The 24,374-nt window shown below is 42.9% G+C and overlaps 2 protein-coding genes across 3 annotated transcripts in view; one reads left to right on the top strand and one right to left on the bottom strand.

Annotated features, from left to right (window-relative positions):
* top3a (DNA topoisomerase III alpha) lies at positions 1-18,701 on the bottom strand. Of its 2 annotated transcripts, none has more exons than XM_026165607.2 (19): positions 18,562-18,701; positions 16,354-16,413; positions 16,191-16,264; positions 16,024-16,099; positions 15,758-15,866; positions 15,498-15,641; positions 15,226-15,396; positions 15,027-15,127; positions 13,617-13,691; positions 13,410-13,492; positions 12,907-13,117; positions 12,578-12,763; positions 12,295-12,424; positions 11,522-11,635; positions 11,263-11,428; positions 10,987-11,133; positions 10,234-10,356; positions 3,444-4,192; positions 1-974 (listed from the first exon to the last, which is right to left on the bottom strand). In XM_026165607.2, exons 2-19 carry the CDS (start codon positions 16,402-16,404, stop codon positions 811-813), a joined length of 2,874 nt encoding a protein of 957 aa, XP_026021392.2. In that variant the 5' UTR covers positions 16,405-16,413; positions 18,562-18,701; the 3' UTR covers positions 1-810. The 2 variants fall into 2 exon arrangements, with proteins under 2 accessions (XP_026021392.2, XP_026021391.2); XM_026165606.2 differs by lacking the exon at positions 18,562-18,701 and adding an exon at positions 17,505-18,048.
* The window catches only part of smcr8a (Smith-Magenis syndrome chromosome region, candidate 8a), a 10,410-nt gene continuing 4,613 nt past the window's right edge, over positions 18,578-24,374 (top strand). The window contains exons 1-2 of the mRNA XM_026165608.2: positions 18,578-19,768; positions 21,399-23,168. Of these exons, the coding sequence (XP_026021393.2) occupies positions 19,167-19,768; positions 21,399-23,168 (2,372 nt within the window). The 5' untranslated portion in view covers positions 18,578-19,166. The remainder of the gene's footprint in view (positions 19,769-21,398; positions 23,169-24,374) is intronic.

The following is a 24,374-nucleotide window of genomic DNA, read 5'->3' on the forward strand; positions in this document are numbered from 1 at the left end:
AAATGTTAAAATGAGTTTATTAACTTTTATCAGTGCGAACATCAGATGACCAGTCCAACCTTTGCAGTGTAAAAACAATTTTTTCCCCCCGCCTTTTTCTTCCACCTCCATAAATCGATACATGAAAATATTCAGATATCAATACATTTGGCCGATTAGTCTTGACCGGCATGCACGCCGTCTTTTAAAATGAAGTTCATTTGTCAGAGATGGCGTTGCTCCTGAGTCAGAAATATACAGGATTTTAGTTAGGATTTCGAGATTGTAAAAAGCAGAAAAAGACAGTGGAGTGGAGGATCGGTTGATCCAAGGCCATGTGAGCAAATTTTCAATAACTTGCTAAGCGCTTTCAGGTTGCTGTGGTTACAAACGCGAGTAATAAAACTAGTTCAGCACTTCAGCGTTTGTCTCAGAGTTTATTTTATGTGTGCTCTCCAGCATACATGGATCGTGTACAGTTCTGATTGGTTTGTTTTACACTTCAATATTAGCTTGACCTTATTTGTCCTCCCAAGCCCCACAGAAGAGTCGCTCATCTGGAACTGATCTGAGTACAGCTGAGGCATCGGTGCTGAGTGAAAACAAAAAGAAAAGCTGCAGTTTATGCTGCTGTTGGGCACTTTTGGTATTGGTTTGGCCAACACATGTGGGTGGAACACTTTCTGTTTTGCACACACTTATCCTGTTGACCCAGTTGCTTTGCAGATGCCCCACTCTATGTATAGTCCAAGTTGTTTAAAATTTAAAACTGAAGTCACAGACTTCATTAACTCTGCCCAATTATGGGGTGGCTTCAGTCACAGACAGCGGTCATCGCTGAGGACAGGTGACTCGGGTGTGTCCTGGCATGTGGCAGATGCCACAGGTGCGAGGTTTCTTAGCAGCAGGGGGTCTGTTAGCACTCGGACCTCCCATCATCTTCCTTCCCTTCCTCCCGCCGTCTCCATCACTATAAAATCCACCACCAAAACCACCTGACACGGGGAAACAGAGATCAGAGTTAAAAGAGTCAAAGTTACCAGTTATAGCATAGAAAGTACCAAAGAATTTTTTTCAGCATGTTGGGACTGCAGGTACATGTCATGTTGATGCCTCAAGGTCTCTGTGTTCGTGAGTTGTGACAGTACTTTCTTTTTTACCATCAAATGGTGAGCATAATATCCTTTTTTTTCTTAAACAAACATAATGTGCTTTGTAGAACTTTCGTAGAATTTTACAGCCAAATCACTGCAGTCAAGGTCCACTAAAACTCAATAGCATACACTGCAAATGCCTGTCTATAATACATTTATAATGTCAAGTACGCTTGCTTTTACTGAGATGACTCATCTTTTCAGAGAATCTATTAGAAAGTCTTGTATTGCTTGGTCTGAAAACCTGAATATGTCCACGAAGAATATAAAAGGTGGACGTAGTCACTGGAATGTGACAGAGCGCATCCAGGAAATTTTGTAGATCAAGTGAGCAGTTTGGCAGTTTTTCCATCTACTTCTGTACTCAGACTTCCTTCTGCCACCGAATGAGTCAGTCCCTGCTGGCCAGTAGAAGCACTACAGGTTTAATGAATGCACTTTGACTCTGGGTTCAATCTGAGACCTGAAAACTATGCCCATCCTTTTTATCCTAGACAGATAAGACCAGATAATTAAGATTAAGATGAAGATTAAAAAATTTCAGCTGGTAAACTAAAAGTCTTCATGCCAAGTTTTGATGGCGTGTAACAATAAAGAACACCGACTGGATTTCCCTAAGTATCCTGTCAATACTTTATTGGTCCATACTTTATTAGTATACATTATCACTTCTTGCATCAGTTTTATGATTTGTTGTTGATAATGTTTCGCTGTGTGTTACTTTCTTATCACATGTGAACTCTCGCTGCAGTATGAATAAAGAAATTTGGACCTGATAATAACGGTGTGTTTTGAAGGGTGACTATGCTTAATCAAACCACACTGCTTCAGTTATTACAGATAAAGCTTTAATTGGTTCATGTGGGCATCTACAGAGCCAAGGTTATTAAAAAAACACTTCTGTATTTATTTACAAGTATTAGAGCCCGATCAATATAGGATTTTTAATATCGATACCGATATTTTGGTTACTTAATCATCTGATATTTTGGCTGATATTACTTTTTAGCCACACCAAACACAAAGAGAGATCCCTGACATTTGTTATGTGTAGTTATTCAATACACTGTTGAGGTACCTAAGATAACAAGCAGTTTAAGAAACTGCAAGTGGATTTGCAAAGTGCACGTGGTCGACAAACTGTGCAACGTCAACACTAATAACGTGGCTGAAGGGTGCTTCTCCTGCCTCGTCTTTATTTCTTTAATTTACATTTATTGACTGTTATAATTGTCAAGAACGACATAATAGTGCATAGTTAATATCAGCCTGCAGATGAATCAGTCAGGCTCTAACATTTGTCTCGTAATATGGTCATATTAGAGACATTTTGAATTTGTTGTTTACAAACATCTGCCAATGTCAACCATGTGACTTAACCCAGTGAAAGTGGGTACACCAGTATAAGATCAGTGTCTATGCGCTGCGAAGATCAGCTTCCAAAACATAAGTCAAACTAGTTTTCTATTTTTAGGCTGTATTTATGTTTTGGAAAAAAGATACGTGTAGTTTGTAGATGCTATCCATATGAGACCAACTTGTTGATAAAGGTTCACAGTGAAGGCAAAACACAATCTGAAAATGAGCTCATCCTCATGTTGTCCTTGTGACTCACTCGTTCCTACGCATAATATGTGTTTCAGGTGAAGCCAATACAAAGGCAGTATATCCGCAGCGCATCCACGTCAAAGCCCAGGCTCAATAGCAATGACCTCAATAGAGCTGGTGACTCCATACGTTGTAACAATAAAGCAGTTCTGTTAGGAAGTTTGTGACGAGATTTCCCTGAAAATCAAGCAGCTGCTAGAAACACTTGTTCAACTATTTGTCCTGCCAGGAATGTGTTTGTCCATACTTGTTAAAGGAAATAAAGATGAGAATTAAGTTTATGCCCATTTAACAAAGTAATCTAACTAATTACATACTTTTCCTTTTCACTACCTGAGCCAAAGAAGTTACGTGATTGGTTCAGACTGTTTGTTTTTTCTGTCTGCCTGTTTGTTAAACGAATGACTCAAAAGGTTGTGGAAAGATTTGCATTTTTATCAGAGGCGGGGCCTAACTCATGTGTAAGTGACTGATGACTATGAGTCACTGTGTATGGATCCAGGAATTTTAGGAAGCATTCTTCACTGTTTTGTGTGTAATGTGCATCATATCTTCACAAATGCATATTGAATTGAAGTAAGAGATAACAGTGACACAGCTCGTGCATGTGTAGAGGGAATTTTCAGCCCTGTTGGAGGTATGTGGTCTGACATTGGATTATGATTAGGAGCTCAGAGGAGGATTTGTGTGTGAGAGCCCCACCTGGTGGAGGTACGTTCTCATCAGCCCACTGAAAGAAGCCACACTGCTGCTCTCTTGGCTTCCCACAGGTGTGGAACATGCGACCCTTGTTTGGACCGTCCTTCTGCACCGTTCGCGTCACGGCTGCCTCGTTGCAGTTGCACATCACCTGTTCCAAATGTCCTGGTGCACCCGCTTCCTGCCCTCTGCTTCCTTCAGATGTGTTTCTGAATCCCAGAGATGGCCTAGGAGGCTGGGAAGTCCTCGGTGCTGGCGGTGGCAGCCCTCGATTCTGTGGCGCCCCCTGCTGACTTGGTTGATCTGCCCAAAGAAAGAAGTTGCAGCTCCCGGCGTTGCACTTGTAAAACTGCCGGCCTTGATTAGGGCCGTCTTTGCGCACAGTCAGGAGGAGTGCATCCTGACCACAGTTGCACACGATCGCGTCACTGCTGGCGTTTATACTCATACTGCGGCCACCTGGTGGAGACGTCGGCTGTGGGGTCCAGGAGGGCACAGGCGGGAGAGAATGGCGAGGATTAGAGATTCGGGTTCTGGACGGATCAGGTCTGGGTGGCCTTGGAGGTGGAGGATGAGGGTCATCTCCTCTTCCACCCCCTCCTCCAACTCCTGCACCACCACCACCTCCCCCTGGTCTGAGATATTTCAGGTCCAGCACTTCTCGGAGGATCTCGTCACAGCCACCGATGCAGCCCACAAACTCCAGAGGCATCATGGGAGGAAGGCTACCCCTGCGGAACTTGAACTTCAACCTGAAGAAGGGAGGACACACAGGAGGCAACCTCAGTATGCACATCTAATAAATGAGCTGTGCTGTGTGGCAATCCATCACTTATTTAACATCCAAAGAGAGTAAGTCACTCTAAATGAGTCAAGTAAGCTACGGGTAAGCTCAGTCCTCTTAGCTTGCTTGACTCATTCAGAGTGGGCAATTTTAGTACAATCAACACAATCAGAATCAAATACCTCAGGTAATTTCAATTATTATACTATTTGTTCAGCAGGCCGACTGTTTCCACCCACAAAAGTCAAGTGGGTATGTGATGGCTGTGGTGTGGAGTATTAAGATTTCACAGTTCACTGTTAAAAAAAATCCTCCTGCATAACGTTATTGCAGAAAAGATTCTTAAACACATTCTTGACATAAATAGTTATATTACGGCAGAGGAGGGCAGAAGGCTGGTGGCGCTGACTGGTTGGGACCTTTCTGGATTGGGATCTTCTCCCTGCACCTGTGTGAGTTTTCTTCAGATAGTCCGACTGACTCGTGACCCTGCCTCTCGCTCTGTCGCTGACAGGCTCCAGTTCACCACACTCTTGTGGATCTGCACATGTGCTGCAGAAACACCATGAAGCTAAGACATCAATGATGACAAATTTCTAAAAAACAAAAAACCCAAGCTTTGCTTTCTGCACTTTTTTCTAAAAAAATGTTTTCTATTAATTATTATTGGTCAATATTTGTGCCAATACCAACATGTATTTGACACTCCAGCATGGCCCCATGAATGGATCTATCAGCTTGCTAATCCACCCCTTTGATGCAGAATGACGATCATCATTGTTAGACATAAAGTATGTAGAGATATGAATAAACTCTAGAAGATGAATCCTAATTACTTAAATATTTCCACTGACAATGAGGTTCATTCTGTTGTTCTGTGCTCGGCTGTGACTAAAAGACATTAGAAGGAAACGCTTAAAACCCCCACACACATCTGGATGTCTTAAGGTACAGGGTTTCTAACATGATATAATTGGCTCAGTGGTAACGACGTGTGAGTCACTTTTGCGCTTCTGCATGGACATTTGATTAATATGTGCTTCACTGGCGTAATTAAATTTGATCCACAGAGACGATTTATCAGTGAACCAAAGGCATATCATATAGAAGTTTAATTCCATGCAGTGACATTTTCTGTCACCCTCTGTCAATTTTAGTGGCTGTAGGTAACTGAAATTACCAGTAACTCAGGAGTATACACCATGACTTATGACTGAAATGTAATAAAATATATATTCTCATAGAAAACTGTGTGAAGCACTGAGGACAAACAGTCCACCATAAAGTGGCTTTTTCAAAAATCTGTACATAAGAAAAGTTGGTAAAACAGGGCAAGTTGCCGTGGCAACAAGTGAGGCGGTAGCACCAAGCAACAGTCTACTCCTGCGCACATCTGCATTTATCAGCATATGAAGTTATCCAACAAGCTGCACAGTGATATCTGATTTAAAAAAAAAACCAAAAAACTACATCGCTGACATTGTTCTGGAGAGAGGGCTGGAGCTCAACTTTGAGCTCGCCACCAGATTGGTTGCCATGGTAACAGATGCTGGTGTGGAGCACTTTGGCTCACTGCGAGTGAGCGTGCCCTATATTTGGACTGAGCTGAGCCACGTGCTCGTAGGGTTAACGCCTACTTGTGTAAACAAGATTTGGAGAAATTTCTCGAGAGCGTCAGGGCCGTCGCTGTTTGTTTGCCTGAGAGGGTAGCATAAGGCACGGAGGGAGTTTAGCACTGACGTGACCACTGAAAAAATAAATAAATACATGTTTTTTTTCAGTTAATGTGTGAGTTAAGTCTCTGTTGTGCTGAGAGGACGAATCTTTTACAAAAGCACTCATAACTTAGACATCCCTCCCTAAATCAGTCAAGTACAAAGCACCTTCAAAAATCATGCGTTCTGAAATATAGTTAGCAAAACAACACGTGAAACCCCTCACAACATAAGGGCTCTGGCTTAATCGTGTTACTGTGCCTTATGCCTGTGATGAAAGAACATTCAACACCAGTTACAGGTGCCAGTTACCAAAAACACAACACTCAAACACATGCAGAAAGCTGGACTGCTCCTGCATGATTCGAGAACGTGTTAATTTCAGTGAGAAACCGAAACCGAAATGATCGTCCAGGTCTGATGGAGACCTCAGAGCTGGATTATATGGAGCAATTTAAATGAGTTAAAGACAACAGGAAAGCCATGAAGCAGTTGCTGATTAAAAAGCATCACTGAGCACAGCGTGTGAGCACTCTAACAGAGAGACGTGAAGCATTGCAAATGTTTCTGCACATTTCTGCAAATGACCGAGTGTCCAGAGTTTGACCAGTTACTGGTTGAATACGTCTTTGTGATTAAAACTGATCACCTTCTATCAGTTGAGTAGTTTTGACTTCTAAAATATGTTCAAACTATTTCATTGTGTAAGTCAGCACATGCAGAACAATTCATCTAACTGTCAAAGTCTGCAAAGGCCACATGTCACTAACTGAGCTGAGATACATCTACCTGTAGTACAGTCTGCTTACAGACTGGTACTTATACGGTGCTTTTCTATATTATCTGAGCACTCAAAGCACCTTTTCCTAGAAGCCTCATTCACCTAGTCACACAAGGTTTGTTCAATGCACTTTGGAGTTCATTATCTTGTCCAAGCACACTTCCGCATGTGGACTGGAGGAGCCGGGGGTTGAGCACCGACCTGCTGATTAGCAGACTCTACAGACTCTCCTGAGCAAAAACTGCTTAAAGTCTGGTTAACTGATTTAGTTCCTCTTCAAACTTGATTTTTATTAAATAGTGGAGCGTTTCTCACACCGGGCCTCTGGTGTCCAGTTAGCTTGTAAGTCTAAGTCATGAGGCTGGAATTGTAAAACATTTTTATATAGCTCGAGAGCAGCTCAGGAGGATCTGAGTAGTGCAGCAAAGAGAAAACAACAGAACATCAGTGCAAATACTTTACAGCATATGGTTCTTTGGTATTTCCACTGTTAAGCTGGAAGATAGCGTGTTACTGGGAAATCTACACCATAGCTACGTCATACACGCAAACCTCTCTGAAAATCTACACTTTAACCGTATGCCTGATGTGTACCTCCCTAGAAATGCAACAACACGTCGTGGTGACACAGCGTGCATCTGCACTGACTGGTCTGTTCAGTAACAGTTCCTCCTGTACATTTCCAGCTACCCTTTGTTGCAGCAGTTTTTGAATTTATCAGTGAGAGAATAACAACCATTGTACTTATATTGATGCTAATAATGCCAATAATAGATATATAATGACTCACACATGTCAGTAAATTCCTAAAAGAATGGACGTGAGGAAATGTACAAAGAAGTGGAAAAACAGAAGTGAAAAATTTTGTCCCTGACAAAAAAACAAAACTGACCAAAACAAAGAGAGGTGGGGGGGACAGGAAAGAAAAAAGCCCCTGCATTTCTATCGACTATAACAGCAGGTCACTAACACAGGGTAATTAACACATAATGCACCAGCATAAGTGCAAGTGTGAATAGGTTATGTGGCCCCCTGTAGCACAGACCCTGACAAAAGTCTAAATCAGCAGGCATGATTTAGGGAGATGATTTAGGTTGAGACTCTTTTCTGCGTGACGCTAGGGGACGTTTACCGAATCCTAAAACAGTTTTGTAACTGTAAGAGTCTTTTGGAAATCTGAGGCCAGAGTACATACTTTACATGTTATATGTTATTAAGAGTCTACATGTTTTTGTTCTGTACATATTCAGATTTTTTCTGCGTTGTACTGTATTGTGTGACCGTTGCAGGGAAGGTCGCTGCTCTTTAAATCAGCATTTGAACTTTGATACATAACAGTGGTCAGTTAGGCTGAGATAGATGTATCTCAGTACAATAAGTAATCAGTAATCATGCAGGACAAGACTGCTGCAGTTAAAGTCCACTCTTATTCTAACAGTACCAAACTTGACATTTGCTGGTTATCTATTTTTGGGGATGTGTCTTCAGTGCTGAGGACTTCAGAAATATAATTAGTAAACTAATATATTTCTCCTGGGTTCATGTGACAAGCAGGAAGTGAAACAAAAAGAGCACTTCATGTTAAAGCTGTGACTGTCAACATTAGTAGGCTGTCAAAAAAACAGGAGAAGAAAAAAAACAACACAAAAACCAGTCTGTCAGCTGTTTTTCCAACGTACTTATTACTGCTTAGGGTACCTTCCGCTCTTCTGGTTAGAGCAGAGAGTTAGTGTTACACTTCCTGAAAGACCTTAAAGACTACAAGCATCACACACACACACACACACACACACACACACACACACACACACACACACAGTAGGAGGCACTCTTTGGCCTCTTGTGAAGGCCGTTTATCTACAGCACTGACCACATAATGTGCGATCACTGCTCTGGCTGGACAGCAGTGGATTGCAGAGGAAAACAATCCCAACTCCTTTAGTGCAGGACAGTCGTAAATACGAATGCTTCTTACCTATTTGTCACTCACATTGCATCAGAGGACATTTGCATAAAAACTGAGTAGCACTACAAATCTACTGTGCACAGTTTAAATGAGCCTAATGAAACACACAGAGCCAGAAGGACACAGTGAACAACGAGGACATGTGTGTGAAGACTCTTCAGCCACGCTTACAGCTCTGTGAGTCTGTATTTAAGGTGTAATTATTCTTCAGCTGGAGTGTTAATGACACAGTCAAATAATATGGCTCAATAAAAACCATATGCAAAAACTGATGAAAATATCAAAATAAATACAGGAAAATACAGAAGAAAGAAAATGGATGTTTAAAAATGTATTCATTTATTCAGAATCCATTCTAAACTGTGTCTCTGTGGCTTTTAAACCCCCCAAAACGCATAGTGTACGCTGTTAAGTGCCAGGAGGATTGCCAGGATTTATACATCAGGGAAACCTCTGGCGAAGCACATGGCACAACACAGAAGAGCTACCTCGTCAGGCCAGGACTCTGCAGTCTATTTACACCTGCAGGCCAGTGGACTCTTTCAGTGATGAGGATGTTCACATCTTGGACAGGGAGGAACGCTGGTTTGAGCGCGGAGTCAAGGAGGCCGTTTACGTGAAAAGGGAAAGAACATCTTTGAATCAAGGAGGGGACCTAAGGGTACATCTTTCACCATCTTACAATGCTGTGATTGCAGCCATTCCCCAACTCTCTGTGAACGGTACTCACAGCCATTGATCAGTGGTCTTTGATCAGTGAGCTTTGATCAGTGGTTGTTGATCAATGGTCATGAGAATTTGCATAATTATGATGAAGGAACTGACCTATTGTTCCTTCAGTGGTGCTAGCTTCAGTCATTATGCGAATGTACTGTTGATAAGATTGGGGAAACCTGCAGTCAGCTGAGACTGAAGAAGTCACTTGGATGAGTGACGAAACGTTTCTCCCACTGAAAACGCTACGTCCAGATTAACAGAATGGTAAATGGCCTGTATTTGTATAGCGCTTTACTAGTCCCTATGGGCTAAGGGCGCTTTACATTTTCAGTCATCCACCCATTCACACACTGGTGATGGCAAGCTACATTGTAGCCACAGCCCCCCTGGGGCGCACTGAGAGAGGCGAGGCTGCCGAACACTGGCGCCACCGGGCCCTCTGACCACCACCAGTAGGCAACGGGTGAAGTGTCTTGCCCAAGGACACAACGACTGGGACTGTCCAAGCCGGGGCTCTAACCGGCAACCTTCCGATTACAAGGTGAACTCCCAATTCTTGAGCCACGATCGCCCAAGAATCAACTTTTGGACATTTTATTTTATTTATTTTATTTTTTTAAAGGGAAAATACAAATAATCTTTTTGTACTACAAAGCAAATTACAAACTTGAGTCTTTGAGGAAGAGACAGATCAGCATTGTCACAGCATTACTCAACCCTTGATCCCAGTAAGCTAGCCTTACTTTATTTAGGACATTTCAGTTTGGTAACTTATCAAGCACTCCTATGAGGCTTTAATACTGTCCAGATTAATACAAATCAATACTCACATATGAATGGGGTGTGGCTGACAGGTAGGACATGTGCTTTCATCTCTGCTGACCTCGAGCACCACGTCGGGAAACCACACTGCTGTTTTACAGGCTGGGAAGCCCACACACGACAGGTATTTACTGCAGGAGGAGACAGAGAGCAGCTGAGAGGTCAGAGTGCAGCGAGGGTGCAAAAAGCGTTTATGTCCGCTACGATGGTAGAAACCTCCCCCCCCCCAAAAAAATAATCAAAATGAATAAATGTAACTAAAAAAATAAAAGTAAGATGTGATGGGTGCGTCAGGTAAAAAGAGAATCACATGAAGTTCCTACCACACAGGACTGTGGTGGCAGTGTTAGGATCTGAGGTTCCTTGAGCTGGTCAAGTTCAATCTTTTTCCATTAGTATGCCCCTTGGTGGCACATTAAAGATGGCAATGCCAGAACTCATCAGGCTCAAACTGTGATAGTTCAGCTCAGGGAGAATGACACACCATTTTCACACACCACGGAGTCCAGACTTTAACCCCAGTGAGAATCTTTGGGATGTGTTGAGAAGACTTTATATAACAGTCCAACTTTCCCACACTGGGAGATGCCACAGCGCATGTGTGCTTTTACCAAAGGTAAGGACCAAAATATTAGAAGGTGTGAGTTTCTTTTTTTGCCCAATCGGTGTATTTTTAACAAATACATCTCTACTGCCTGCTGAGGAAGGTTGGAAGAACGCATCCTTCTTTTTTACAGCTTCCGTTGTTTCCATCGTCTCACCTGTTTCCCTCTCTCTTCTTCTTCAGCACCATGTCCCGACCACAGTTAGGGCACTTCCTCACCGGCAGCGGGATCTCCATGTCCTGCTGCTCTGCTTCAGGGATCTCGTGAGCTGCACCGAGATAGGGAGACAGCGCTTCATCTAACCTGAGGGAACAGCAGACATACGACTTCTTACCAGCAGGATGCAGCGATAGCAGGAAAGGTTACGCACTAGTTTTAATATTGAGGATGCAGACATACACACGTGTAAACTACAAGGTAAATGCAACTAACTTCTTCGCTTTCCTGACAGACTCAATGAAGACGGTCTTGTATTTCTGGATGTGATGCTGCAGCACGCTCTGTTTGTCCTTTCGCCCTTCTGACACCAGCTTGAGGTCTGCTTCCAATTCAGCACGCAGGTTCGGTTTTGACATCTCATAGCCCATGGAGTTATAACCTGCACGCACACACAAACACGCACACATTGATATGTACGCAGCTTAACTGAGTGACCGAGCTTTACATTGAGTGCGAGCGTGCGTGCACATACCCTCCACCAGCCCCATGCCCAGCTCTCCAGGCGTAAACCTCTGGTCAGCTGTCAAGCCCACATACATGCGACTCTTTATAGTCTCAATGTGATCAGCGTGGGTTGCATCTGTACCTGTAATGTGAACAGTTAGCATAGTAACACTCACATTAGACACCAAACTGTGAGTACGGAGCAAAGAAGGTCTATACTGAGAGAAGCACGTGTTAGTAGGTGGAGCTGCTTTTATTAAACCAGATCAACACACAAAAAATATCCACATACACTCACTAGACACTTTATTAGGTACAACTTGTTAGTTGGGTTGGACCAAGTTGGACTTTCTTTTGCCTTAATTGTCCGAGGCCCCAATTCAACAAAGTGGGGGTAAAATGTAATATTCCCTCATTTGCCGAATACTATTGACCTGAGTCAATATAATCATGAATCTCTTTATAGAGATCACACTTTAAAGGTAATATTTAATTTAAACTATGATATTTAATTCACTAAATGATCAAAAACTAACAACATATTTTATAATGAAACATTTCTTCCATTAAATCACATGACAGTGAGCTGGTCTTGTAAATATAATATTTTAAACTGACACTTTATGTACTGGGTCTTTAAATCTCTCATCCTGTGAAAAACCACACATTACATATATTCATCATTTAAAGTATTTATGGACTAGTGACAAGTCGACAAATACACAAAACTAACTAACAAACAAACAAACCTAACAACCCACAAAAAAACAGAATTTCTGACTTTGTGCGTCAATTATATACCAATGCCGTGCTTCTCCATCAGCGATATGAGGTCGGCTTCAGTGAGCAGCTGCGGAGGACTCGTCTGTCCATCCACCATCTCAATAGCAGAGGGCTGGAACTGAGAGCCTTGTTCATACACTGGTATCACCTGTAGAGCACATTTGAATATGTTGTCCACAAAAAGCAATAACGTAGAGATGTGTAATGAATGCCAAGAATGTTTCAGTCACCATTTGAGCTGGTTAAGTGGGTTTAGAGCAAAACTGGTAAAGTTTGGTCAGTCTAAACACCCACACTGTACCTTTGTGCTCCACCTGTCATAGGGGTAAACATCCAGGTAGTTCCTTGCAATGATCATGAGTCCCGAGACGGAGAACTTCTCCTGAGCGATATCTATATCAACCACAGTCTCCTGTCCCAAAGCATCCTGGGATACACAAGCTAAGAAATGGCGAACAATGAACTCATACACACGTCCTTCATTGCCCTGGGAAGAACACAAAGAGACAACAAGCAGTGTTTATTGTAATTATCTTCTCAGATTCTGTGGTTGTTTTCTGTTCATAAAATTGAAACAATAGAAATGAAAAAATAAATAAATAATCCCTGTTATTGATCACACCAAGCTACCTGCAGTGTGTTAGTGAACTTGGTGGGATGTATGGGAGGGTGGGCTTGGTCAGAGTTCTTGCCCTGTCTTGGGTTGGGTCCCCCCGGCTGGTCAAGCACTCGCTGGGCGAATGCCCCCCACACCGGGCTGTGAGCCTGCTGCTCCACCAGTGGGGTAAGAGCCAAGTTTGCTGGAAAAATGTTGGTCTCTGTGCGGGGATAGCTGATGAACCTGAGCAGAAGAAGAAAAAAAAAGAACAAAGAAAAGGACGCATGATTCACGATGTAGGAACGCTCTGGAAATGTAAAATCACTGATTGCCGAACCTCCAGATTGGACGTTCTTTGTGTATAAAACTAAGAAAACATCTAAATGGACTTGTATGTTTCATTGAACCCACAGACACTCTCACACATCAGGCTTAAGAGTGAAATAAGTTCAGACATCGAGACATTAGTTTATTCTCTGGAAAGCAGTTTTTACATCACATAAAATGCTTTCGACTAAAAGATTCACACACTCACCCCTGAGTATAGAGCTTTTCTGCAATTTTCATGGTCTCTTTGGCACTTATTCTGAGCTTCCGTGAAGCCAGTTTCTCCAGTTCCTGTAGGCCAGACAAATGAAGAAGACTATTTGCAGTGGGCCAAAGCAGCAGGACAAAATCTTTTTTTTTTAAAGTTGCTGTGTGTTTTACATTTATGTGCAGCTGTTTGGCTTTTTATTCTTACCACAGTGTCCAAAGGCAGTGGCCTCCATTTACTCTTAGGTTTGCTGGTTACTGAGGTGACTGTTGCTATGGGATCCTGGAAATGAATGAAGTGATATTCTCTTTTCACACGCGGCTTTTATATCATTTTATTTGTGCAGGTTGAAAACACTTGAAACTTACTGTGGTGTCCTAACAGCAGCAGGAGAAGCATAGAGATGCGCTAACCTCACACACAGTTGGTACATGTCCATGGTGCCTTTCAAGGTGGATACTAACCTTGGATTGTACTTTTCACTCTTTTACTTTCTGCTGTTGGTTAGATTTAGCATCCTCAAAAATATTATTGATGTTACTTATCTGTTTGCAACAGCTGAAATAAACACCAGCTATTCTGGCCCAAGTGGTGTGGGGTTTTTGTGCATTGAAAAGCTTCTTGAATGGCGACAATGACCCCCCACAATGGATAGTTTAATTTAGTAGTAACAGGACCTGTAGTGCTTGATAATGTGAGATGCCTACCTAATCAAAGACCATCTCAATCTTGAGTGTGAGGTGTAAATAATACAGATTTTCAAATTGAAAGCAGAAAAAGGAACACAAATGTTAAGTGAGGAAGGAAATTGTTTCAGCACCTGTAGTCTGTTTTGGTGAAAAGCTGTGAATGCAAACAGGAAATGTGAACTTCTGTTTGTCTCCTCAGGACACATTTTAAAGTCTATTAACAGTTTTTCTCTGCCAACACGGGGGAACAAATTTAAAAAAAGAAAATAAAAGAAAGCTTAGTGGAGCCATAAATGGACCACACAACTGAATGCTGAACTCTTTGGTTTTGGAACTACATGTGAGCCGTCTCACCATGTTACTATAAAAAGATAGTGTGCACTTTTAAGGTATAATGCAGGAACTTCCTTGCTGGCCTTCTCTAACCAGAATCAGGCTCTCATTGCCCCACTAGAATAAGTTCATCACATCTACAGTTTGACTTGTTATCCTCCAATACTCTAAAGAACTGCAGACTAAACCCAGCGCACAGAGACAAACATTGCTGAGTCTCTCTGACTTAAGTTTTTCTTCCGATTCTCACATTTCTCTCTGTGGGCAACAGTGAGAATGAAGTGTTAATTACTGGGCTCGACAGTAAACAATACACGTGTCTCGATGAGAGTCATAGAGCCAGATGACAACTTTGTTCTCTCATCAATAAGCAAAAAAAACCCCAAACCAAAATATAACAACACAAAACACTCATGGCTGTATAAACACACAGAAAAATCACAGCAGCTACAGTCTCACATAGAATAACAACTAAAACAAACCCATAAAAGCAACAGATCAGAGGTCGTGACTATTTCACGAACAGCTCATGAGTTTTTAATCACTGAAGGAACAAAGTGTAGGATATTCAACATAAAAAAATGCAGGCACATACCTCCATGCAGATCTGGTAGAGCACTAGACAAGCTGTGTGATTGAAGAGGCGGTTTCGTTTCCAGTTAAACTCCACACAATCCTCCTCCACCTCGTGGATCACTGAGGCAAAGAGAGACACGAAGGAGAGAGGTGAATATCCTTTTAAAACCCAAATCACTGAATTTCTGCTGAGTATTGGGGTGTGTGCACGGACAAACCTTTGATCTTATAGAAAGTCTCGGGTATGAATGCCTGGATGGCTTTGAAGCGCTCCACCACAAAACCCAGAGTGGGAAACTGACAGCTGCCGTATGAGATCAGCTGATTGGCCAGGGACTCTGGGAAGATCTTCTGCAGGCGAAGTGTCTGGAATCGAGTAAAAGATGCACCTATGAAGGATGCATCAGACATTTGTTGAATCACTGACCTTTGACCCAATCCATTATCCCCACAAAGCCTTCCATGTGCTTAAGAGCGAGTGCTGTCTTACCTATACGCAAGTCCAGCTCCTGGCGGACATCAACTGCATCGCTGACGTTAGCATCAGGCTCTGTTAGAGTCTCACAGGCTCTTCGGATTGAGTTGGGCGTGATCTCAGAAAACTTTGCCCGAAAGACTTGTAAATTTGGCTTCACTGAAAGAAAACAAAATGCAGACAGAGGAGATGTTTTTAGCAGCAGGTTTTTCACATGAAGCCTGAACTTCTGAGGCCTTACACAGTCAACAAAAACATCCAGACTTCTGCTATACCTGCTTTGCAAACATCTATGATTTCGAAGCCAATGTTTTCTCCCTCTCTATCACAATCAGTCCAGATGACCAAGGCCTGGCACAGCCTCACCTCCTTCTCTAGCGTTCGCTATGTAAGAAAAAAAGGACAGAGAAAAGGAAAGTGAGGAGAGGAAGAATGTTATAGCAGTTGACTTAATAAACAGTAAACTTTGAACTGAAATACAAAATAATCATTTATTTCAGTAGATGTTTCCTATTATTAGGAGGACAGTTAATGAGCCTACCTTAATCTGTAACATATTATCCGGACAATATTTCTCTACTTCTGCATCAAACAGCAGCACCGGATTGCAGCTGTGCCTTTGGAGAGAAAAGGATAAAAAACAATAAGCTTTTTCTGTTAGCGTGTTTGATGCTTTATACCCCCAAAAAACAAAATTTTTAAACTTACCATTTCTGAAATGGAGCTTTAAACTCCAGACCCAGTAAATGCCCTGATACTGATGTCATTGAGACAGTCACATTCTGGTGAAGGAAGCACAGGGACAAAAATCAGACACAAAGCGAAACGCCAAAGAACAGACATTTAGGTAAATGTATGAAATTTTCCTTACTTGCCCAAAGAGATGATATTCATACTCATAGATTTTATTAAACTTCGACATTCCTTCCCTCTAAAATAAAAAAACAAGACAATGAGTGCTGGAGCAACCAAAGATTTGTTGTTGTATTGTCAGATGTATAGATGGAGAAATCGGTATGGTTGACAAGTCAAACTGTACAGGCGTTTCTTATTTTGCTCACCATATTTATGTAAGCTACACAATACAAATGTGTCTGTCAGAGATCTTGTTATTGTGTGTGTGTATATATATATATATATATATATATGTACTTTTTCCCTGCACATATTATTTAAATGGAGTTTAATTTACTCGAGTTTAAAATACATCTTTGTTTATCAAATGACCAAAAATAACAGACAAATTCACAGAAACAAGTAACACAATCTCACTGCTGGTCCAGCTATATGTGGGACCAGTTGTGCTTCTGTGAGTGTTCATCCTCCCAAAGGCCTGTTTTTAGCCAGGAGAAACCCTGATATATCACAGTTGTTACTCACAACAATAACATATCCCAGGGTTGTAGAAAGGTGCCTGTCATAAAGCCATTCTTAAGGAAGTAAACAAACCCAAACTTGAAACTTCTTACTCAAATCTCTTCAGCATGTACAGAGGAAATCAGCCTGTCTACAGCTATCTGTAAGACACGGTGGAGGCTCTGCCATGGTTTTGGATTTCATTTCAGTCAGTAATGTTAGGGAAATTATAAATACAGAATTGGATGGATTAGATTTGATCCACTCTAACTGTACTATCTCTGAAAATGTCCAATTGGCAACAGCTTCATTTTCAGCATGACAATATTCCCAAACACACTGCTAATGCAGTAAAAGCGTTCCTGGATAGAAAAAAAAACACACACACAATGGAACATCAGTCATGGATTGGCCTCCCAAGAGCCCAGACCTCAACATTATTGAAGCAGTGTGGGATCATCCTGAGAGAGAACAGAATAAAAAATGCCTTATATACTGTATTTCCATGTATGTTTGTGTATGTTTACTTAGCAAAATATAAAGAAATGATAGGTGGCTCAAGACTTTTTACCAGTGCTACACATTTTGGAACTGATAGAGAGTTGACACATTAGCCTGGTAGATTTGTCTGTCTGAGGTGAGTGTGTGAGAGGGGATGTGACTGACCCTCCTGGCCCTGCCGCTGGACATAATTTCAGAGATCCCCTTAGCAGCATCATTTTTCTCGGCCACGCAGAGGACCCGACGGATCTGCCCCCGGCTTCGGATCATGTCTGCCTCCTGCTGCAATGTGTCCTGGAGGACACTCTGCGCCGCACAGAAATACCTCCGCTGGACTCCCGGCCGCCGTAGTCCCGATAAAAGCACAGATCTCCTGAGGAGACACGCTACTAGCATACCCGCTCTCACGTGAAGCAGCCGGCTCAACGGACAGCTTCAGCGCTGTTCTCGTCCCATTTTGTTAGCATGCTAGCTGATGCGGGGAGCTACATATTATCAGCTCCCAGGAACTTCAACAAAGAGCAAAAAAGGCAACTAAAGCTTGACTAACTTCACTTCCCACAAATAAAACAGCGAACAAAGAGGAAATATATGCCTGCCACACGAAAATTACCAACAATTAGCAATAAAAAAAAAATGAAGAGGACCTTAGACACAGGAACACTCTTACTTCTGTTTACAAAATCCGCGCCTGCCTGTCAAAACTGCCGTCATCAAGGTCGGAACACTGTCGCAAATATCCTGACGCAAAACCTCAAATGAAAACCTTAAAACAGGCTTAGAAAGAATATTACAATACGTCCACTCAATTTTACTTTTGTCTAGATGTGTAGCATATGTTTTATAATTAGTTTTTTATAGAATAACGCTAACGCAATGTTACTCGGTTGTTAAAAAAATAAAATACACTATAAATACACCCATTTTTTACATGCCAGAATAACTTACTATTGGTAATTTGGAGTTTGATCATTGGGTTTTACTTTCTAGAATATATTACATTGTTTTGTTTTTTTTAAATCTCTAAAATGTAAAATTGATAATTAATTAGTAGCTTTTAAGGCTCTATAATAATTTTGGAAAAAAAACCCAGATCTTATTTCCTAATATGTATTTATACTCGTGGAGTGCTTTAAACCTCTATATTGACGAATTCAAATAAAATAAAATAAACTGAATTGACTTTCGGTTTCAGGGTGGATTTCCTTCACACGGGACTTACGTTGATCACGTGACCGGGCGGCAAGCAGCTGAGTAAACATGGCGTCCGTGTCCGACTGTGGGAATTCAGTGCAGCGCTTCAAGCTGTAAGCGGCGTTTCTGCGGCCCCGGTGTTTGAGCCACGGACTCAGAAATTACCGTGATACAGGGCAGACGTGAAGACTTGAAGAGGAGGAAAGAACAAGCTCTCCGCTAAAGCAGCTTTATCCTTTTTTCTCCTTCTTGCACAGCAGGGATGGCCTGATGCCTCCTAGCACGCTGTGATTGGCGCTGGATAATTGCTTTTGTTAACACAGACGCTGATTTGTGTTTCTGTGAGTCAGCTGCTTTCTTTCTTTCTTTTTTAAAATAAGCGATCCTCTTCTGTGGACTAAACTATGCAGGGGCACAGATGCCTTTAGGGACACCTGTGTCCCCCCGCTTTATGACTTATATAAAACAGATTGATTTTCTTGGACCCCTTTCAAGTCGCTTAATCAGCATCACCTGGCGAGGTGCTTTATGGACTGTGTGAGTGCAGGATGACCAATTTAACTGTTTTTTAAGGCTATTAGTGGAACTGCACTCGTGTCTCGTGTTTCTCATGTCTTGCTTAGAAACACCACTATGATAGGCTCCCCGGATGTGGTGGCTTTCGCTAAAGAGGACGAGTATGGGCAGACCAGTCCTGATCCCTGGCCTCTCCCAGAGGAGTTCTCTGTCCCCCTCTATCCTCTGGCTGACTCCAACCCCTGGGCCAAAACCTCCTATGCCAAGTTCACCAAAGACTTCATCCTCATCTCAGAGTTCTCTGAACAGGTGGGCCCACAGCCTCTCCTTACTATCCCAGATGATCCCAAAGTCTGTGGCACTTTCGACCTCAACTACTTCTCCCTGCGCATCATGTCAGTGGACTACCAGGCCTCCTTCGTGGGGCATCCGCCTGGCACTGGCTACCCAAGGCTCAGCTTTGTGGAGGACTCCAGGGTGGTGTTGGGCGACTCGAAAGAGGGGGCATTTGCCTACGTGCATCACCTTACCCTTTATGACCTTGAGGCGAGAGGCTTCGTGCGGCCCTTCTGCATGGCCTACGTTGCAGCAGATGAAAAGAAGATCATGCTGCAGTTTCAGGAGCTTTCTCTTCGCTTCTCGCAGGCTTCAGAGTGCCTGAAGGCCGGGAACAGGAGGGCATTTGCCAAAGAACTCCAGAGGAAGCTCCGAGACCTTGAGTAAGAATGCCAGCGCAACCTTAACTGTTCTCCTACATACAGTTTAAAAAGACTTCATCCAAATGAGAAGTTTACATCAGATAGTTGTATTCAGATTCTCAGTGAGCAGGATTTCTTGGCAGCTTGATCTACTGATGTGTGCTAGAATGATGCTTCTGTGTTTCTGTGGGCTAGAAGGATCAGGGATGGGTGTCATTGTAGAGTACTGACACTCTATAACACAAACAGGTGCTCTAAATGGAAGGTAGGGGATTCTCAACCCTTAAAGGAAAAACCATGTGTGTTTAGACATTTAGCCAGCAGAAAATAAGTGATGAGAGATTAGTTTGATTTGATATAATTTGATTAACTAGTTTGATTTGAACTGTGAGGCTGAGCTTTGGCACAGCTGTTATTTGAATAAAATGTTAACATGATGGCATTAAAAATATGAGTAATCTGATATTTAATTGATACTATGTTGATAGGTTTCAAAATATTTTTAAACTGCTATAATGCTAAATGAAATGTGAGAGGATTATCCTGTCCTCCGGCGACAATGTGCCCTCACCAGACACTTTATTAGGCACATCTTTGAAGCACCGTGTTGGCCCCCCTTTTACCTTCAGAACAGCTTTAAATCTTCATGGTTTAGATTCAGCAAGATGCTAGAAGCTTTTCTCAGATTTTGATCCATATTGACATGAGAGCATCACACAGTTACTGCAGATTTGTCGCATGGACATCTGTGATGTGAATCTCCTGTTCCACAGGAGAGCTTCCACTGAGATCTGGTGACTGTGGCAGCCGTATGAGTACAGTGAACTAATTGTCATGTTCAAGAAACCAGTTTGAGATGATTAATGTTTTTTGAAATGATGTGTTATTCTGTTGAAAGCAGCCATCAGATGATCACTGTAGTCATAAAGGGATGGACATGGTAAGCAACAACACTCAGGTGGACTGTGACGTAACAAGAAACTGTAGCCTCAGTTTTTTGTTCTTAGCTGACAGGACCCAGTGTGGTCTTCAGCTGCTGTACATGTTGTGTGTTCAGTGACTTTCCTCTGCATAACTTGGCTGTAACAAGCAGTTATTTGAGTAGCTGTAACCTTCCTGCCATCTGGAAATTCCCCTTTGGTGTCAAGAAGACATTTTCTCCCAGAGAACTGTCGCTCACTGGACATTTTCTGTTTTTCAAACCAGTCTCTGTAAACCCAAGAGATGTTTGTGTGGCACAGTCAGTAGTAATAGCAGTCGCTTCTGAAATATTTCAAACAATCCTTAAATGCTTTGAGTTGCTGCCACTTGATTGACTGATTAGATATTTGAACAGCTATATCTCGTAAAGTGGCCTGTGATTGTATTTCTGTACAGAATTTAATCCATTTTGTAGCTGTCAAAAAATCCATTTGACCATTGATTAATGTATTGGTAAAATCAGTTAGCAGATCAATACAGATATCATTGGAGCCACAATAATAGCATTGCTAGAAATAAAATGATCCCCACTCTGCTCCAAGATGTGGGTCTCAGCTGCAGGTATCCAGTGTTTCCTGTGCTGGGTTAGTCTTATCCTGTTGTGTCAGGTAATATTTATATCCCTGTGTGAAAAACAGGTCGATCACTATCTCTGTTGTGCTCTCCTCAGGTACACTCACTCTGTGCTGCAGCGGGAGGAGGGCCTGCAGAGAGAGGCGGGGCCTCAGAGCATGTACTCTGCTCATGCTGTGGAAAAGGCCAACGAACTGGCCAACGTGGAAAAGAGCATTTTTGAACACAGGGACTTGCTGAAGCAGATCAGCTCCTACCACCGCCGTCCACGACGGGATCCTCACGCTGTCACCTGCCAAAAGTGTGTGGACGAGTGCTTGAGTGAGTGCGAAGAGCTGCTGAACAAATACGCCAAGATTGCCTACCCTTGTGGTTACAGTGAGAAAGCGGGGAAAGGAGAGGATGGACAGGGTCATCCTCGTGGACAAGGTGAAGATGATGATGATGATGAGGAGGAGGAGGGTGTTAAACGCAAGCTCTCCTACACGCCACAGCTGATCAAAGCTAAATCTGCCAAATGTTTTGACAAGCGCCTGAAGACCCTGCAGGAGCTGTGTGACAAGACTTTCTATGAGGCCACTGTGGCGCTCCTGAAGGAGACAGAAAGAAGTTTCCGGGGTGACCTGTGTTACCTCTACACACGCCGCCTGGACAAGGCACTGCAGAGAAAACAGAGAGTCACTGCCTTTTTGTTTGAGGAGGACCTCAGTGAGGATGACGAGGATGAACTGGGAACACTAAGACCATTCTGTGCTGTGAACCATGCTGTAGATAATTATGTACTCTTAAATCCGCCTCCTATTGTTCTGACACCAGAACCTCATGAGCTGGATGCGCTGGAACGTCCGGAGCATCTAGACCCGGCTTCTGAGACCAGTGTTACTCAGGAGAGTGAGCTCGGACTTGGGGAGAGTCATCTGGAGTCCTCTCCTTCAGACCAGACTCTTGAAACCCAGGAGAGCTCAGAGGAGACCAAAGGAAGCTTCAGCAGTGATAAGAGTGGAGTGGGTCTAGCAGAGATGCAGCAGGGTCTGGTTAGTATGAAGTCAGAAGCGCCTGATCCTGATCCTGACTCTGACTTGACCCCTGACCCAAACCATAACCTGGAGAGAGAGAGCAGCAGTGAAGAGATGGAGACAACTGCAGGGGAGGATGAAGGTGAGACTGGTGGACACCAGACACCCGTGTCTTTGTTGGAAGTGGTGTCTGAGCTTGAGGCCAACCGGGAGGAGGAGTGTGAAGGAGTAAGTGGGTCTGAGTTGCTGGCTCCGATAGACACAGCATGCTGTATGGCCCAGGAGGGTTTCCTCTATGAGGCTTCTGCCCCAGAGGCGGTGCCTCGTCTCTGCCAAAACTCCCATCTGCAGCCCTCTCAAACTCTTGTGGTCAACCAGGAACCCCAGGCCCTCCTTCCACTCCAGGATGACTACACTGTCGGCTCTCCGTGCTCGGAGAGCCCTGTGACTGGGTTGGAGCTGCCTAGCGGCCTCCTTGGAGATGCAGTTTCCCGTACTTCGGCGGAGGATGGGTCAGACTGCACCATGAGTGCCTCCACGGGGTCCGATCAGACCGCGTCACCTCTCGGCTATGGGGCGGTGGTGACCTTGCGTCAGAGGAAGAAGGCTGGCCAAGGAGCCTTGAGGTTTGTGCGTCAGTACCCCTTTGCCATCCAAGCCCTGTGGTGCCTGCTGAGTGGCAGAACCCTGGTGGTGCTCGGAGCAGACGAGGGGAGAGTCCGCCGGTTGGTGGCGGCTCTGGCTCTCTTCGTACCGGCTCCGGGGAAGTGTGGAGAGAGGGTTCAAGCTTGGTTGTCCTGTCCCTTCACCCTGACTGACCTGCAGAGGTGGAAACTCATTGGATTACAGAGGTATGAATGGAGTCAAACTCTGATGCACTTCGGTATTATAGGTAGTTAATCACAGACATTCATACTTTCTAAGCTCAGGTAGGGTAGTACTAGGAAAATCAAACCAATGAGTGAGGATGCTTTTAACAAAGATTAAATAAAGCATAAAGTTTGCTTTTCACAGAACCTTAGCAAGTCTCCATCAATGTGAAGTTTGAAGTGACTGTTTATTCTACATTTTCTTGTTTGTGTTGCGCCGTACGCTACTCTTACTCATCCCCCGTGACTCACACTTTGATGACTCACACAGCCAAGCGTACTCGTACAAACTCTTTTTGTATCTGCTGTTCTATATACCAGAAAAATGACAAATTTTACCATGCTTTTTAATGTTTTACTCACAACCTTGAGCACATCTGTCCCTGAACTTCTTTTTCTACTCATCTTTCTGGTGACAGCGTGGGCTGCGAATCCCCCAAAGTCATTCACACAAGATGGTATCCAAGGCGACTGAGTGTATTTGTTACACTCATCCAGTTGATACATACACAACAAGTATAACATTCAGAATTGTGCAATGCTAAAGCTGTGCAGCAGGTAATGTAACACTACAGTGAAATCATTCATAAGTAGATAAAGTATCAGAATTGGTACATAAACTCTTTTATTATTAAAAGACTTGCCTTTTTAAATGATCTTAGTGTGAAATCACAAATCATTAATCTTCCATTTAGAAGTCAACTTTAAAAGTCTAAAGACTCAGAAAAATTACAGTCTATTTAATTCAACTCTCTATCACCAAATCACAACAGTCACTTCAAGGTGCTTTATATTGTAAGGTAAAGATCCTACAATAATACAAAGAAAACTCCAACATTAGGAAATCATCTGTGAGAAAGCACATGGCAACAGTGGGAAGGAAAAACTGCCTTTTACCAGGAAGAAACTTCCAACAGAACCAAGCTCAGGGAGGGGGAGCTATCTGCCAAGAGTAGTTATGAGTAAGGGGAGGGAGACAGGACAAAAACACATTGTTGAAGAAAGCCAGAGATTATTTTTTTCAGTAAAAGGACTACATGTTACAATCCCTGACAATGCAGATTACATGCAGAGTGTTGTGTAAACACATATTGAGTGAAGAAGAAACGCCCAGTGCACCATGACCTGATCCAGCCCTAACTATGTGCTTTATCAAAAAGGACAGTTTTAAACCTAATCTTTAAAGTA

This window comes from Astatotilapia calliptera, chromosome 4, assembly GCF_964374335.1.
Source record: "Astatotilapia calliptera chromosome 4, fAstCal68.1, whole genome shotgun sequence".
In the NCBI taxonomy this organism is placed as follows: domain Eukaryota; kingdom Metazoa; phylum Chordata; class Actinopteri; order Cichliformes; family Cichlidae; genus Astatotilapia; species Astatotilapia calliptera.

Coding starts and splice junctions, on each gene's coding strand:
- top3a (XM_026165606.2), bottom strand. CDS start 17,735: ATGCTAGTAGCGTGTCTCCTCAGGAGATCTGTGCTTTTATCGGGACTA. Junction 16,414..17,504: donor CCAGCGGCAGGGCCAGGAGG/GTCAGTCACATC, acceptor TTTTTATTTTAG/AGGGAAGGAATGTCGAAGTT. Junction 12,764..12,906: donor AGTTCACTAACACACTGCAG/GTAGCTTGGTGT, acceptor TGTTCTTCCCAG/GGCAATGAAGGACGTGTGTA.